This window comes from Dendrobates tinctorius, unplaced genomic scaffold (genome assembly GCF_039654945.1).
Source record: "Dendrobates tinctorius isolate UK_male_01 unplaced genomic scaffold, ASM3965494v1 ptg000103l, whole genome shotgun sequence".
Classification (NCBI taxonomy): Eukaryota; Metazoa; Chordata; class Amphibia; order Anura; family Dendrobatidae; genus Dendrobates; species Dendrobates tinctorius.
Genome location: NW_027361771.1, coordinates 9,026,470 through 9,043,318, shown reverse-complemented (window position 1 = coordinate 9,043,318; position 16,849 = coordinate 9,026,470). Strand labels below are relative to the sequence as shown.

Here is a 16,849-nt window from a genome sequence, read left to right as displayed (position 1 = left end):
GGATGTAATATTCCGTCCTTGGGACTTAGGTCCCAGGTCACATGGATGGAATATTACGTCCAATGTTGGAAAGAGGTTAAAAGGGTTGCCTGGTTAAGACAATGATGACCTATTTTTACAATAGGCCATCAACCGACACTCCCTACCAATCAGCTGCTAGCGAACACTGAATGGAGTTGCACTGCGCAACTCCATTCAATGTGTAGCAGATGCTGCTGGTTTCTCTAGAGCAGCATCCTGACCAATTTGTAGCTTGATAACCCGGGAGCTGCTAGCAGCTGACAGGTGGGGGTGCTTGGTGTTAATTTCTTATGACCAAACAACCTCTTTGATGTCATCAGAGGCATAACCTGAAGTTCCTTGGCACCAATGTCAAATCAGTAACCAGCCCCTCAATTATTTATTGCACTTGCTTATATAGCGCCACAAATTCTACAGAACATTACAGACATTATTATCACTATCCCCATTGAGACTCAAACTCTACATTCCCTATCATTATATCAATGGAGTGTTTTTTTCACGGGAAATTAGATTCATGGAGAAGGTATTCTTAGCTAATATAACCCCTTTGCGACCTGCGCCAGTACTAGTACTACGCAGGTCGCTTCTCTCCCATTGATGTGGGCTCAGGCGGTGAGCCCACATCTTTCCCGGCACAATCGAGATCCACCCGTGGCTAATGACCCTTTAAATGCCGCTGTCAAACTCTGACAGCGGCATTTAACGCGCGCTTTCGGCCATCGAGCCGGAAATCCGCCCATCATTGACATCATGGGTCACCGATAGGTTGGCATGACAACCAGAGGTCTCCTGGAGACCTCTACGGTTGTCACTATCGGCTTTCTGTGAGCGCCGCCTGGTGGTCGGCGCTCATAGCAAGTGAGTAATTCTGCTACATACAGGTGATCTGATCATGACCTGTATGTAGCAGAGCCAATTGGGTTACTGCAGCTTCTAGTCACCCATGGAGACTATTGAAGCATGCCAAAAGTAAAAAAAAAAAAAAATCATACACATATTTGAATCATAGAATTGTAGAGTTGGAAGGGACCTCCTGGGCCATCTGGTCCAACCCCCTACTCAAAGCAGGATTCGCTAAATCATCCCAGACAGATGTCTGTCCAGCATCTGTTTGAAGACTTCTATTGAAGGAGAACTCACCACTTCTCGTGGCAGCCTGTTCCACTCATTGATCACTCTAACTGTCAAAAAGTTTTTTCTAATATCTAAACTGTGTCTCCTCCCATTCAGTTTCATCCCATTGCTTCTAGTCTTTCCTTGTGCAAATGAGAATAAAGATGATCCTTCTACAATGTGACAGCCCTTGAGATATTTGTAGACAGCTATTAAGTCTCCTCTCAGTCTTCTCTTCTGCAAGCTAAACATTCCCAAATCCTGCAACCTTTCCTCATAAGACAGGGTTTGCCGACCAGTCACCATTCTGGTCGCTCTTTTCTGAACTTGCTCCAGTTTGTTGATGTCTTTTTTAAAATGTGGCGCCCAAAACTGGACACAGTATTCCCGATGAGGTCTGACCAAAGAAGAGTAGAGGGCAATAATGACTTCACGTGATCTAGACTGTATGCTTCTGTTAATACATCCTAGAATTGCATTTGCCTTTTTTGCTGCTGCATCACACTGTTGACTCATATTCAGTCTGTGATCTATTAGTATACCCAAGTCTTTTTCACATGTGCTGTTGCTTAGCCCTATTCCTCCCATTCTGTATATGCTTTTTTCATTTTTATTGCCCAGATGTAGTACTTTGCATTTTTCCCTGTTAAAAACCATTCTGTTAGTTGCTGCCCACTGCTCCAGTTTATTTATATCTTTTTGAATCCTCTCTCTCTCTTCTCTAGTATTAGCTATCCCTCCAAGCTTTGTGTCATCAGCAACTTTAATCAGTTTACCCTCAATTCCTTCATCTAAATCGTTGAAAAAGATGTTGAACAATACAGGGCCCAGGACAGAGCCCTGTGGTACCCCACTTGAGTCATTCTTCCAACTGGATGTGCAGCCATTTACGACCACTCTTTGGGTCCGATCACTAAGCCAGTTATGAATCCACCTAACAGTTGCCTTGTCCATTCCATACTTAGCCATTTTTTCAATAAGGATTATGTGAGATACTTTGTCAAATGCTTTGCTGAAGTCAAGATATACTAAATCTACAGCATTACCCTGATCCACCCAATCAGTGATTCTGTCATAGAAGGAAATTAAGTTAGTCTGACACGACTTATTAGTTACAAACCCATGCTGACTCTGTTTAATCACTTCATTCTTATCCAGGTACTTACATACATGTTGTTTAATAATTTGTTCAAAGATCTTTCCTGGTATAGAAGTCAGACTCACCGGCCTATAGTTGCCTGGGTCCACCTTCTTCCCCTTTTTAAAGATAGGAACAACATTTGCTCTTCTCCAGTCTTCTGGGACTTCTCCTATTCTCCAAGAATTTTCAAAGATTATGGAGAGGGGTTCAAAAATTTCTTCTGCTATCTCCTTCTGTACTCTGGGGTGTAATTCATCTGGACCTGGAGACTTGAATTCATTTAGCTTAGCTAAGTGTTTCCTCACTATCTTTCTGTTTATAGATATCCTGGATTCTTCTATTCCCTTAATAGGACAGTGAAGAACAGTTGATGTTACATTTCCTTTCTGAGAGAAAACAGATGCAAAATAGGAATTTAAAAGTTCGGCCTTCTCAACATCCTGTCTTACCATTTCATCATTTTCATCCTGTAAAAATCCTATAGCATCTTTGACTTTTCTTTTACTTTTGACATATCCCCAAAATCCTTTATTATTGCTTTTGATGTCTCTTGCAAACCTCAATTCATTGTCAGCTTTAGTAATCTGATTTTAGCCCTGCAAGTTCTGCAGACAGCATTATATTCTTCTTTAGATATGCCTCCCTCTTTCCATTTTATAAACATTTCTTTCTTCCTTTGTAGTATGTGCTTAAGTTCTGTGTTCATCCATCCTGGTTTCCTTAAATGCTTCCTATTCTTCCCTCTTTTCGGAATTGTTAACAATTGTGCTTTGAGAATTTCATTTTTCAAGATTTCCCATCCTTCCTCGACATTTTTGTCCTTAAGGATATCCAGCCATTGGATGCCTCCAATTCGCTTTCTGAATCCCTTAAAATCTGCCTTTCTGAAATCTAACCTTGAAGTTTGAGTCTTCACAGGTCTTCCTCCTCTAGTTATCCAAAATTCTAAAATAGCATGGTCGCTACCTCCTAGGGTCCCAGTCACTTTTACCTCCTCAACCATTTCCTCCCTGTTTATAAGGATTAGATCCAAGGTAGCAGATCACATTGTTTTCTCCCCTACCTTTTGGAAGATAAAGTTGCCTGCAAGAGAGGATAATAATTTTCTTGACCTGTTAGTTTTGCCTGAGAGAGATTCCCAACAAATGTCAGGATCGTTGAAATCTCCCATGACAACCATGTCATATTTTTTGGAGAACTTGGCCATTTGATGCATAAAGAGTTCATCCATATCTTCAGCTTGCACAGGCGGCCTGTAGTAAATGCCTACAATGGTGTCCTTTCCATTGTTCTGTCCTTGTATTCTTACCCAAACAGTTTCCACAGAACTCCCAGTCTCTGAAGCTTCAATCTCTGTGCAGATATACGCGTTTCTAACATACAATGCAACACCCCCTCCTCGTTTATCAAGTCTGTTTCTTGCAAATAAGTTGTATCCTTCTAGTCTTGTATTCCAATCATGTGTATCGTCCCACCAAGTTTCAGTGATTCCAATGACATCATATTTCTTTTCCTGTGTTAGTATTTCCAGTTCTCCTTTTTTATTGCCCATGATTTGTGCATTAGTATAGAAACATTTTAGCTTGTGATTGTGTCAGAGACACCGCACTGCACTTGCTCATAGAGCCAGTGCGCGTGTCCTGAGTACAGAAGCAGTGCTAAAAGATACCTGTGGAGTGTGCAGCAGAGGTGACCATGCGTGCTTCAGGATAATAGTGTCAGGGTCCAGTCAGCGCTGGAAGGTAAAGAGGCAAAGGACCTGCGGACACTAAAACTGAATAATGTGCACGGGACCTATGGTCATGTGACTGCAAGGGGGCGGGGCTTAGCATCCTGTATTCAGATAGGACAGGACACCATACAACAACTCAGAGTCAGGCAAAACAGAGGTCACACACAGTACGGGCGAACGAGGTACAGGAGGGACGAACAGACGGGTAGTCAGACAGAGCCAAAGGTCATACACAAGAGGGCGACGTGGTACCAAGGGGACGAGCAGAGAGAAGTCGGGTCACAAGCAGAGAGTCATACACGAGAGGTAGCGCAGTACAAGAGGGTCAGGCAGAACTCGTAACAGGGACAGAACCAGATCACAACCGAACAAACAAGCAAGATATCAGGCACAAGGCACACGTATATAAGAGGTCACTTAACTCAGCCGAGGGCAGGAGTATAACTGACACCGGACCCAGGTCTAGTGAGCACTAAATAGCCTCCTGCTGCCAGAGAGAGGCAGCACAATTAACCCCTAGTCTAACCAGGACGGGTCAAAGCGAAATCCCGTCCTGGATCATGACAGATTGGTTTCTCTTTCTCCAATATTTTTATTATTTAGATTCTTTTGTCTTTGTTCTTCCTTTCCACTTCTAATAGCAGAGTTCTCACTTATCCTAGAAGGCACTGGGGATATGCAAATTCTCTCCTCAGGACTCTTCCCCTGGTTTACCGATTTCCTCTTTTCAGCTGCAATGGCCAAAATCCAGTGATCGTTGAGCTCGCGGAGACTCTTCACTTATCCCAGAAGGCACTGGGAATATGCAAATTCTCTCCTCAAGTATCATGGTATCATCGCGTTCAAAATCGTTCAGAATCGCCCGATCTATCAATAATAAAAAAAGGATTAACCTGATCGCTAAACGGCGTAGCAAGGAAAAAAGTCAAAATGCCAGAATTACGTTTTTTTGGTCGCCACGACATTGCTTTAAAATGCAATAATGGACGATCAAAAGATCATATCTGCACAAAAATGGTATCAATAAAAACATTAGCTCAGCATGCAAAAAATAAGCCCTCATCCAACCGGAGATCATGAAAAATGGAGACACTTACAGGTCTCGGAAAATGGCACAATTTTTTTTTTTTTTAACAAACTTTGGATTTTTTTTCACCACTTAAATAACAAAGAACCTAGACATGTTTGGTGTCTATGAACTCATAATGACCTGGAGAATCATAATATCAGGTCAGTTTTAGCATTTGGTGAACATGATAAAAAAAATTTTAAAAATGTTGTGCAATTGCACTGTTTTTGCAATTTCTCTGCACTTGGAATTTTTTTCCTGTTTTTTGTGTACATGATATGGTAAAACCAATGGTGTCATTCAAAAGTACAACTCGTCCTGAAAAAAACAAGCTATCACACGGCCATATTGACGGAAAAATAAAAAAGGTATGGCTCTGGAAAGAAGGGGAGCGAAAAACAGAAATGCAAAAATGAAAAAGGGCAAGGTCTCTAAGGGGTTAGTGTCCCTTATTAAAATTTGGGGTCTTTACTGACACTTCAGCATAATAAATGTAACATAAAAAAATCCTTATACTCCACTCACCTCTCATTTTTTTTCCCATTCTGTTATTCACATCTACCTGTCCAGTCCTCGCCGCATCTTTTGATCCCCGGTCAAACGCGCTAGAATGCCCAAAACGCTCAGCCAGGACTCCTAGCTTTCACGAGGCGTCAATTATATTTTATTGAAGTCACTTTTGTTTTATTGTCTTGTGGTATTCTTTGACATTTTTTACACAAAATTTTTGAAAATAGTACACTTTTTTGTTTTTAACTGCATTTTTATGACTTTTAGTTCTTAAATCCTTTAAAATGTGGCACAATTGTTTTAATATGCACCAAATTAATAACTATGCCTGAAATCTTACTCCAGACAGGGACTGGAGTGAGATGGGTCAAAAAAAATCATTCGACATTTGGTCAAAGTCACATTTCATGAATCTGTCTAAAACAGACCTGAGCAAAGTGTGGCCCGTGGGCCGCACCATGCCCGTCCGCTCGCTGTCTCCATCTGCACTGACTGTGTTGGTGAAGGAGGGGCCTCCAGCCACTTCGTCCACCGATCAGCATGTGAAACAGCTGACGTGATGACGTCATTTCATTGCGTCAGCTGTGTCAGCGTCTGTTTCTCTTCATGCCTCCGCTGCACATGGGAAGTCTATGGGGGTGTCATGCTGCACATGGGGAGGCTATGGGAAAGTCATGCTGCACATGGGGAGGCTATGGGAAAGTCATGCTGCACATGGGGAGGCTATGGGAAAGTCATGCTGCACAAGGGGAGGCTATGGGAAAGTCATGCTGCACATGTGAAGGCTATGGGGGTGACATGCTGCGCATGGGAAGGCTATGGGGTGACATGCTGTGCATGGGGAGGCTATGGGGGTGACATGCACATACGGAGGCTATGGGGTGACATGTTGTGCATGAGGCTATGGAGGTGTTGTGCAGAACATGGGGATGCTATTGGGGTGATATGCAGCACATGGGGAGGCTATGGGGATCTGTCATGCTGCACATGGAGAGGCTATGGAGGTGTCATGCTGCACATGGGGAGGCTATGGAAGTGTCATGCTGCACATGGGGAGGCTATGGCGGTGTCATGCAGAACATAGGGAGGCTATGGGTTGATATGTTGCACATGGGGAGGCTGTGGGGGCGACATGCAGTGTATAGGGAGGCTGTGAGGGGCCTCATGCTGTAAATAGTGAGGCTGTGAGGGCCTCATGCAGTGTATATATGGAGGCTGTGTGGGGCTCATGCTGTATACAGTGAGGCTATGGGGTCTCATGCAGTATATATAGGGAGGCTGTGTGGAGCTTATAAATTGTATATAGGGAGGCTGTGCGGGGCTTATGCAGTGTATATGGGTGAGGCTGTGTGGGGCTCATGCAGTATAAAGTGAGGCTATGGGGCCTCATGCAGTGTACAGTGGGTACGGAAAGCATTCAGACTCCTTTAAATTTTTCACTCTGTTTCATTGCAGCGATTTGGTAAATTAAAAAAGGTCAATTTTTCTCTTTAATGTACACTCTGCACTCCATCTTGACTGAAAAAAATAGAAATGTATAAATTTTTGCAAATTTATTAAAAAAGAATATCACATGGTCACAAATATTCAGACCCTTTGCTCAGACACTCATATTTAATTCACATGCTGTCCATTTCCTTGTGATCCTCCTTGAGATGGTTCTACGCCTTCTTTGGAGTCCAGCTGTGTTTAATTAAGCTGATAGGACTTGATTTGTAAAGGCACACACCTGTCTATATAAGACCTCACAGCTCACAGTGCATGTCAGACCAAATGAGAATCATGAAGTCAAAGGAACTGGCCAACGAGCTCAGAGACAAAAAGAATTGTCGCAAGGCACAGATCTGGCCAAGGTTACAAATAAATTTCTGCATAAGTCAAGGTTCCTTAGAGCACAGTGGCCTCCATAATCCTTAAATGGAAGAAGTTTGGAACCACCAGAAGTCTTCCCTGACCTAGTGGTCCAGCCAAACTGAGCAATAGTCTGAGAAGAGCCTTGGTGAGAGAGGTAAAGAAGAACCCCAAGATCACTGTGGCTGAGCTCCACAGATGCAGTAGGGAGATGGGAGAAAGTTCCACAGACTCAACTATCACTGCAGCCCTCCACCAGTCGGGCCTTTATGGCAGGTTGACCCGACGGAAGCCTCTCCTCAGTGCAAGACATATGAAAGTCCGCATAGAGTTTGCTAAAAAAAACACATGAAGGACTCCCAGACTATGAGAGAGAAGATTCTCTGGTCTGATGACACGAATATAGAACTTTTTGGTGAAAATTCTAAGAGGTATGTGTGGAGAAAACTGCTCATCACCTGCCCAATACAATCCCAACAGTGAAACATGGTGGTGGCAGCATCATGCTATGGGGGTGTTTTTCAGCTGCAGGGACCGGACGATTGGTTGCAATTGAAGGAAACATGAATGCAGCCAAGTGCAGAAATATCCTTAATGAAAACCTCTTCCAGAGTGCTCTGGACCTCAGACTTGGCCGAATGTTCACCTTCCAACAAGACAATGACCCTAAGCACACAGCTAAAATAACAAAGGAGTGGCTTCAGAACAACTCTGTGACCATTCTTGGCTGGCGCAGCCAGAGCCCTGACCTAAACCCAATTGAGCATCTCTGGAGAGATCTGAAAATGGCTGTCCATCAACGTTCACCATCCAACCTGACAGAACTGGAGAGGATCTGCAAGGAAGAATGGCAGAGGATCCCCAAATCCAGGTGTGAAAAACTTGTTGCATCATTCCCAAGAAGACTCATGGCTGTACTAGCTCAAAAGGGTGCTTCTACTCAATACTGAGCAAAGGGTCTGAATACTTATGGCCATGTGATATTTCAGATTTTTTTAAATAAATGTACAAAAATTTCAACATTTCTGTTTTTTTTTCAGTCAAGATGGGGTGCAGAGTGTACATTAATGAGAACAAAATATGAACTTTTTTGAATTAAACAAATGGCTGCAATGAAACAAAGATTGAAATACTTAAAGGGGTTTGAATACTTTCCGTCACCATTGTATATAGGGAGGCTGTGTGGGGCTCATGCTGTATATGGGGGAGGTTGTGTGGGGTTCATGCAGTGTATATAGGGAGGCTGTGTGGGGCTCAGGCAGTATATATGGGGAGGCTATGTGGGGCTAATGCTGTTTTTTTGGCAAGGCTGTGTGGGGCTCATGGAGTATATATAGGAAGGCTAGATGGGGCTCATGCTGTATATAGGGAGGCTGTATGGGGCTCATGCAGTATACAGTATATAGGGAGGCTGTGTGTGGCTCATTCAGTATATGGTGAGACTGTGTGGGGCTCATGCAGTGTATATAGGGAGGCTGTGTGGGGCTCATGCAGTATACATAGGGAGGTTAGGTGGGGCTCATGCAGTATATATAGGGAGGCTGTGTGGGGCTCATGCAGTATATATATAGGGAGGCTGTGTGGGGCTCATGCAGTATATATATAGGGAGGCTGTGTGGGGCTCATGCAGGATATATAGTGAGGCTGTGTGGGGCTCATGCAGTATATATAGGGAGGCTGTGTGGGGCTCATGCAGTATATATAGGGAGGCTGTGTGGAGCTCATGCAGTGTATATTTGGAAGGGCAGTGTGGGGCTCAGGTACTATACATAAGGAGGCTGTGTGGGGCTCATGCAGTATATATAGGGAGGCTGTGTGGGGCTCATGCAGTATATATAGGGAGGCTGTGTGTGGCTCATGCAGTATATGGGGAGACTGTGTGGGGCTCATGCAGTATATGGGGAGACTGTGTGGGGCTCATGCATTGTATGTAGGGAGGCTGTGTGGGGCTCATGCATTGTATGTAGGGAGGCTGTGTGGGGCTCATGCAGTATACATAGGGAGGTTAGGTGGGGCTCATGCAGTATATATAGGGAGGCTGTGTGGGGCTCATGCAGTGTATATGGGGAGGCAGTGTGGGGCTCATGCAGTATATACAGTTGTGGCCAAAAGTATTGACACCCCTGCAATTTTGTCAGATAATACTCAGTTTCTTCCTGAAAATCATTGCAAACACAAATTCTTTGGTATTATTATCTTCATTTAATTTGTCTTAAATGAAAAACACAAAAGAGAATGAAGCAAAAAATTGATCATTTCACACAAAACTCCAAAAATGGGCCGGACAAAAGTATTGGCACCCTCAACCTAATACTTGGTTGCACAACCTTTAGCCAAAATAACTGCAACCAACCGCTTCCGGTAACCATCAATGAGTTTCTTACAATGCTCTGCTGGAATTTTAGACCATTCTTCTTTGGCAAACTGCTCCAGGTCCCTGATATTAGAAGGGTGCCTTCTATAAACTGCCATTTTTAGATCTCTCCACAGGTGTTCTATGGGATTCAGGTCTGGACTCATTGCTGGCCACCTTAGAACTCTCCAGTGCTTTCTCTCAAACCATTTTCTAGTGCTTTTTGAAGTGTGTTTTGGGTCATTGTCCTGCTGGAAGACCCATGACCTCTGAGGGAGACCCAGCTTTCTCACACTGGGCCCTACATTATGCTGCAAAATTTGGTAGTAGTCTTCAGACTTCATAATGCCATGCACACGGTCAAGCAGCCCAGTGCCAGAGGCAGCAAAGCAACCCCAAAACATCAGGGAACCTCCGCCATGTTTGACTATAGGGACCGTGTTTTTTTCTTTGAATGCCTCTTTTTTTCTCCTGTATACTCTATGTTGAAGCCTTTGCCCAAAAAGCTCTACTTTTGTCTCATCTGACCAGAGAACATTCTTCCAAAACGTTTTAGGCTTTTTCAGGTAAGTTTTGGCAAACTCCAGCCTGACTTTTTTATGTCTCGGGGTAAGAAGTGGGGTCTTCCTGGGTCTCCTACCATACAGTCCCTTTTCATTCAGATGCCAACGGATAGTACGGGTTGACACTGTTGTACCCTCGGACTGCAGGGCAGCTTGAACTTGTTTGGATGGTAGTCGAGGTTCTTTATCCAACATCCGCACAATCTTGCGTTGAAATCTCTTGTCAATTTTTCTTTTCCATCCACATCTAGGGAGGTTAGCCACAGTGCCATGGGCTTTAAACTTCTTGATGACACTGCGCAAGGTAGACACAGGAACATTCAGGTCTTTGGAGATGGACTTGTAGCCTTGAGATTGCTCATGCTTCCTCACAATTTGGTTTCTCAAGTCCTCAGACAGTTCTTTGGTCTTCTTTCTTTTCTCCATGCTCAATGTGGTACACACAAGCACACAGGACAGAGGTTGAGTCAACTTTAATCCATGTCAACTGGCTGCAAGTGTGATTTAGTTATTGCCAACACCTGTTAGGTGCCACAGGTAAGTTACAGGTGCTGTTAATTACACAAATTAGAGAAGCATCACATGATTTTTCAAACAGTGCCAATACTTTTGTCCACCCTCTTTTTTATGTTTGGTGTGGAATTATATCCAATTTGGCTTTAGGACAATTCTTTTTGTGTTTTTTCATTTAAGACAAATTAAATGAAGATAATAATACCAAAGAATTTGTGTTTGCAATCATTTTCAGGAAGAAAGTGAGTATTATCTGACAAAATTGCAGGGGTGTTAATACTTTTGGCCACAACTGTATAGTATGGCTGTGTGGGACTCATGCAGTATATATAGGGAGGCTGTGTGGGGCTCATGCAGTATATATAGGGAGGCTGTGAGGGGCTCATGCAGTGTACAGTATATGGGAAGGGCAGTGTGGGGCTCAGGCAGTATATATAGGGAGGCTGTGAGGGGCTCATACAGTGTACAGTATATGGGAAGGGCAGTGTGGGGCTCAGGCAATATATAGGGAGGCTGTGTGGGGCTCATGCAGGATATATAGGGAGGCTGTGTGGGGCTCATGCAGTATATACAGGGAGACTGTGTGGGGCTCCTGCAGTACATATAGGGAGGGGCTGTACTCTGGTTCAAATGATATATAGCTGGATGTCAGAGTACTTAATTCTGCTCAATATTAAGTGATATAATTTTTTTATTATCAATAATATAATAATTATAATAAACTAGATGGTGGCCCGATTCTATCGCATCGGGTATTCTAGAGTCTCTGTTAAAATAAAAAATAGTGATATACTCACCTCCCGACGGCCCCCACTCTTTCTCTCCTCTCACCACGCTCCCGGCATCTTCCGGTCCCAGTAATGCTTAGCGCGAAACACCGCTGATGACGTTGCGCTCTCGCGAGAGTGACATCATCTCCGGCCCTTCTCGCTAAACATCACTGGGACCGGAAGATGCCAGGAGCGTGATGAGAGGAGGTACAGAGTCCGGGGGTCTCGGAAGGTGAGTATATAACTATTTTTTATTTTAACAGAGACTCTAGAATACCCGATGCGATAGGATCGGGCCAACATCTAGTGTATTATACTCTTGTTACACCTGGAGCTGCTGTCACTGTTCTGCTGTTACCTAATTTATTGTACTCCAGTTACACCCAGAGCTGCAGTCACTGTTCTGCTGTTATCTAATATATTGTACTCCAGTTAATCCCAGAGCTGCAGTCACTGTTCTGGTTTTACCTAAGGTATTGTAGTCCAGTTACACCCAGAGCTGCAGTCACTGTTCTGCTGTTACCTAATGTACTCCTGTTACACCCAGAGCTGCAGTCACTGTTCTGCTGTTTCCTAATGTAGTGTACTCCAGTTACACTCAGATCTGCTGTCACTGTTCTGCTGTTACCTAGTGTAGTGTACTCCAGTAACCAGAGCTGCAGTCACCGTTCTGCTGTTACCTAATGTAGTGTACTCCAGTTACACCCAGATCTGCAGCCACTGTTCTGCTGTTATCTAATATATTGTGCTCCAGTTACTCCCAGAGCTGCAATCACTGTTCTGCTTTTAACTAATGTATTGTAGTCCAGTTACACCCAGCGCTGCAGTTACCGTTCTGCTCTTACCTAATGTATTATACTCCTGTTACAGCCAGAGCTGCAGTCACTGTTCAGATCTTACCTAATGTATTGTACTCCAGTTACACCCAGAGATGCATTCACTTTTCTGCTGTCACCTAATGTATTGTACGCAAGTTACACCCAGAGCTGCAGTCACTGTTCTACTGTTACCTAATTACCTAATGTATTGTACTCCAGAATATGTACAGGACTGTGCCTGTGTAATGAGCAACGCAGCAGTGATGCCTTTAACGGCTGTAATCTGCCTGTACAATAAGCAATGCAGCCGTGTTGCCACGACGACTAAGCAACTGTCGCTGACAGCGAGGTGGGATTTCCATGACAGACAGACAGAATTAGAAAATTATATAGTAGATTGATATTAATATTGAGTAGAATTAATTTCAGCCTATTGGCTCGGCCCTCCACAAAAGTCGCAATTTCTCATGTGGCCCTTCGGGAAAATTAATTGCCCACCCCTGGTCTAAAACATCTGGATGTGAAAAATTGTTGAGGAATAATCAAAAGACTTAAAAAAGAAGGACAACTTAAAGGTAACGCAAAACAAAGAATAAGGCACAAAGACCAAAGCAAAAAAAAGTAGCAAATTACTCCAGAAAAGTGGAGAAACAACCATGGTGACTTGGGGACATTAATCAATTAGTTTTTGACAGAATTCTACAACTGTTTGAAATGTTGCAAAAAAACTGTTTCGACTTTTTTGCCTATTTACGCCAGCTCCGCTAACTTTTTAAAAAGTGGGGAGAGGGCAGGGCTGAATAATTCATCAACATTTACACCACCAAGGTGTAATTTACTACAGCCATAATAACATTACATTTCAACTGTCATGTTCTTGTCCATGTTGTGCGTTAATCATGGTCTTACTGTAGTATTTTACATTACCCTGTAAGACAAAGAATTTTCTACCCAAACTGCTGGCTGACCACAGAAAAGCAGTGAGGGACCCAAAACAAAATCTGGAACGACATCTGGGAAATCGCTGAGTGGATCCCTGTAACAGACAAGTATGGCAGATCCTTATAATACATGTCTTGATGACCTACAAATCACCCGTCATCAGCTGCCCATCATCCCTGGCTCCTCCCATACACTCACTGGTTTTCTTTATCTTCCGTTGGGGTTTCTTGAAGTTCATCACTTAGTGAGACACATTCAGCAGATACAGATGTAAATGGATGCCCTCGCCCAATCACTTCCAAACCATCTATATCCTATAAAAAAAAAAAAGCAGGATTTAGGTGATAAGTGGATCTGCTTAAAGAGAATTTTCATCAGGTTTTTGCCACCTATTCTGAGAGCAGCATAAAATAAAGACAGAGACCCAGATTCCAATGATGTGTGACTTACTGAACTGCTTGCTGTAGCTTTGATAAAATCACTGAATTATCAACAGTAGATTTTCACTAGATGACTAGTAAACCTAGTCCTCCATGCTCATGAGCTCTGTATAACCCCTCCTGTTATGATTGAGTCACCGTAGGAGGCAAAAACAGGAATGCTAGCTAAGTCCAGAAAACCAGAGAAGTTGGCAACTATCAGATTGCAGACCCCTGAACCTATCAACACAACTAGCAGTAGCCGTGGGGGGTTCCTACGATGACCTAGACCCCTCGATCACAGCCGGAGAGATACATAGGCCTAAAGAAGGAAAGGGGAAAATCTAACTGCCCCAGAGCAGACCCCAAAGCAATAGGCAGCCCCCCACATATAATGACGGTGAAGCAAGATGAAAACACTTACACAGACAGAAAGACAGGCTGAGCAAAGACGGGGCCCAAAAACTACCTAGATAGGAACGGATAGGAAGGCTGCTGTCTGCAATCTGCCAAAAGCCTATCAGAGACACAAGCTGATATAAAAATGGCCCTGAAGCAACTAAGCTTCAAAAACTAAATCAGCACTCAGGTACTTTCAGAAGACAGAGCTAACGGAACACTGCACACTCCATAAGGGAGGAGCAGAATCCAAAAAGCAAGAAAAACAAAAACAAATCTTAAATGCAAAAAGGCAAAACAGAAAACTTAGCTTTAGGAGAGCAGGAATCAGACTGGAGTCCAAGAGTCCACAGAGAAATCACCCGCAGGGCAGAAAGGGCGTAGGCTGCCTTAAATCCAGTCAGTGACTCCACTCAGCCAATCGTCTTCATTAGTCCCAGGCGCCTGATAATCAGGCTCACTACCTTCCTTCACTAGAATAGGGAGTTCACCAGGCCTCAGTGACGGAGGGGAGAATGAACTCACAACACCCTCCCCACCACCAACTGGTGTACACTGTACATAGGCAGAAAGCTGCCAGTCTTTGGTGTGGGGGGAGTTATACAGAGTTCAGCATTCAGTAACCACTAGATCTACAGCACATAAAAAAAATGATTTTTAAAAAACTACAACGATAAGTGACACATCACTGGAATCAGGGTCACTCTCCCTACATCATGTTCCTCTCAGATATTGTAGCAAAAACATGGTGATGGATTCCCTTTAAGAACTACAGGTGAAACCAGAAGTTTACATACACTATATCAAAAAACACATGCATGTTTTTCTCAATATCAGAAGAAACCTTTCCCGTTTTAGGTCAATTAGGATTACCGCAATTATTAATATTTGCCAATTGCCAGAATAATGAGAGGGAACGTTTTAAGGTATTTTTATATTTTTATTACTTACTGTAAAGTCAAAAGTTTACATACACTAAGCTTACTATGCCTTTAAACAAATCTGGACTGCCCATATGATGATGTCATGTGTTTGGAAGCTTCTGAAGGTTTTTTGGCAACATCTGAGTTAATTAGAGACACACCTGCAGATGTCTTTTAATGCACACCTGAAACACAGTGCTTCTTTGTGTAGCATCATGGGAAAGTCTCAAGAAATCAGCCAAGATATCAGGAATTGTGGACTTGCACAAGTCTGGCTCATCCTTGGATACAATTTCAAGATACCTGAAGGTGCCTCGCTCATCTGTACAAACAATTATATGCAAGTACAAACAATTTGGGCATGTCCAGCGATCATACCACTCAGGAAGGAGACGGGTTCTGTGTCCCATAGATGAACGTGCTTTGGTCCAACATGTGCATATCAACCCAAGGACAAAAGAAAAAGGACTTGTGAAGATAATGGTGGAAGTGAAACAAGTATTGTATCAACATGGGCTGAAAGGCCACTCTGCCAGGAAGAAGCCATTACTCCAAAAGAAACATAAAAAAAGCCAGATTAATGTATGTAAATGCACACAGGAACAAAGACCTTAATTTTGGGAGACATGTTCTGTGGTCTGAGGAAACTAAAATTGAACTTTTTTGGGCATTATGACTATTGTTACATTTGTAGGAAAAATGGAGAAGCTTAGAAGCTTCACCATCCCAACTAGGAAACATGGGGGTGGCAGCATCATGTTGTGGGGTTGTTTTGCTGCAGGAGGGATTGGTGCATTTCACAAAATAAATGGCATCATGAGAAAAGAAGATTATGTGGCAATACTGAAGCAACATCTCAAAACATCAGCCAGGAAGTTAAAGCTGGGCGGAAATGGGTGTTCCAAAAGGACAATGACCCGAAGCATACTGCCAAAATGGCAACAAAGTGGTTTAAGGATAACAAATAATGTTTTGGAGTGGCCATCACAAAGCAATGATCTCAATCCTATTGAAAATTTATGGGCAAAGCTGAAAAGGCAGGTGTGAGCAAGGTGACCTACAAACCTGGATCAGTTACACCAGTTTTGTCAGGAGGAATGGGCACAAATTCTGACAACTATTGAGAGAAGCTTGTGGAAAGATATCCCAAACAATTGACCCAAGTCATTCAGTTTAAGGGCAAAGTTATCTGAGTGCACAAATCTCTGAGGGTGCCCAAACTAATTTTTAAAATGTTAAAGATGAAAATATATATTTTTTTGCCTAAAATACAAAGTTAATGTGTTAGGCCAGAGTCACACTAACCTGCGCAAAATACGGTCCGTAGTTTACTTGCGTAATACGGATGAATGACCACTAAATAGTTCTCCGTAGGTCATCCGTAAGCAAGGTGAGGTCGCGTATTTTGCGCATGTCTGCATCCGTATGTAATCCGTGTGGCATCCGTATGCAATCCGTATGGCGAGATTTTCTCGCAGCCTTGCAAAATGGACATTTAACGGTTTTGAGGCCTGCAAACAATTTAAATCATTAGCCTGCACCCTATTTAGACACTCAGAAACAGGTGGATGCCTACATTCTGTACATTTGTGACCTTGCTTTCACGAGGTGTGTTGGTGTTCTTTGTGCAGCATGGCAGAGGGTCTGCGATTCAATACAACTGAGCAGGTTCTCTTTACCTGGCTTTTGTCACGGCGCTTTGGGCAACC

General features: G+C 43.2%; 1 protein-coding gene across 5 annotated transcripts in view; it reads right to left on the bottom strand.

The window, feature by feature from the left end:
- The window catches only part of MYCBPAP (MYCBP associated protein), a 173,315-nt gene that overhangs the window by 113,219 nt on the left and 43,247 nt on the right, over positions 1 to 16,849 (bottom strand). For all 5 annotated transcript variants that reach the window (XM_073588047.1, XM_073588049.1, XM_073588050.1 and 2 more), the window contains exons 9-10: positions 13,598 to 13,713; positions 13,385 to 13,493 (exon numbers count right to left, since the gene is read on the bottom strand). In XM_073588047.1, the coding sequence (XP_073444148.1) occupies positions 13,385 to 13,493; positions 13,598 to 13,713 (225 nt within the window). The remainder of the gene's footprint in view (positions 1 to 13,384; positions 13,494 to 13,597; positions 13,714 to 16,849) is intronic.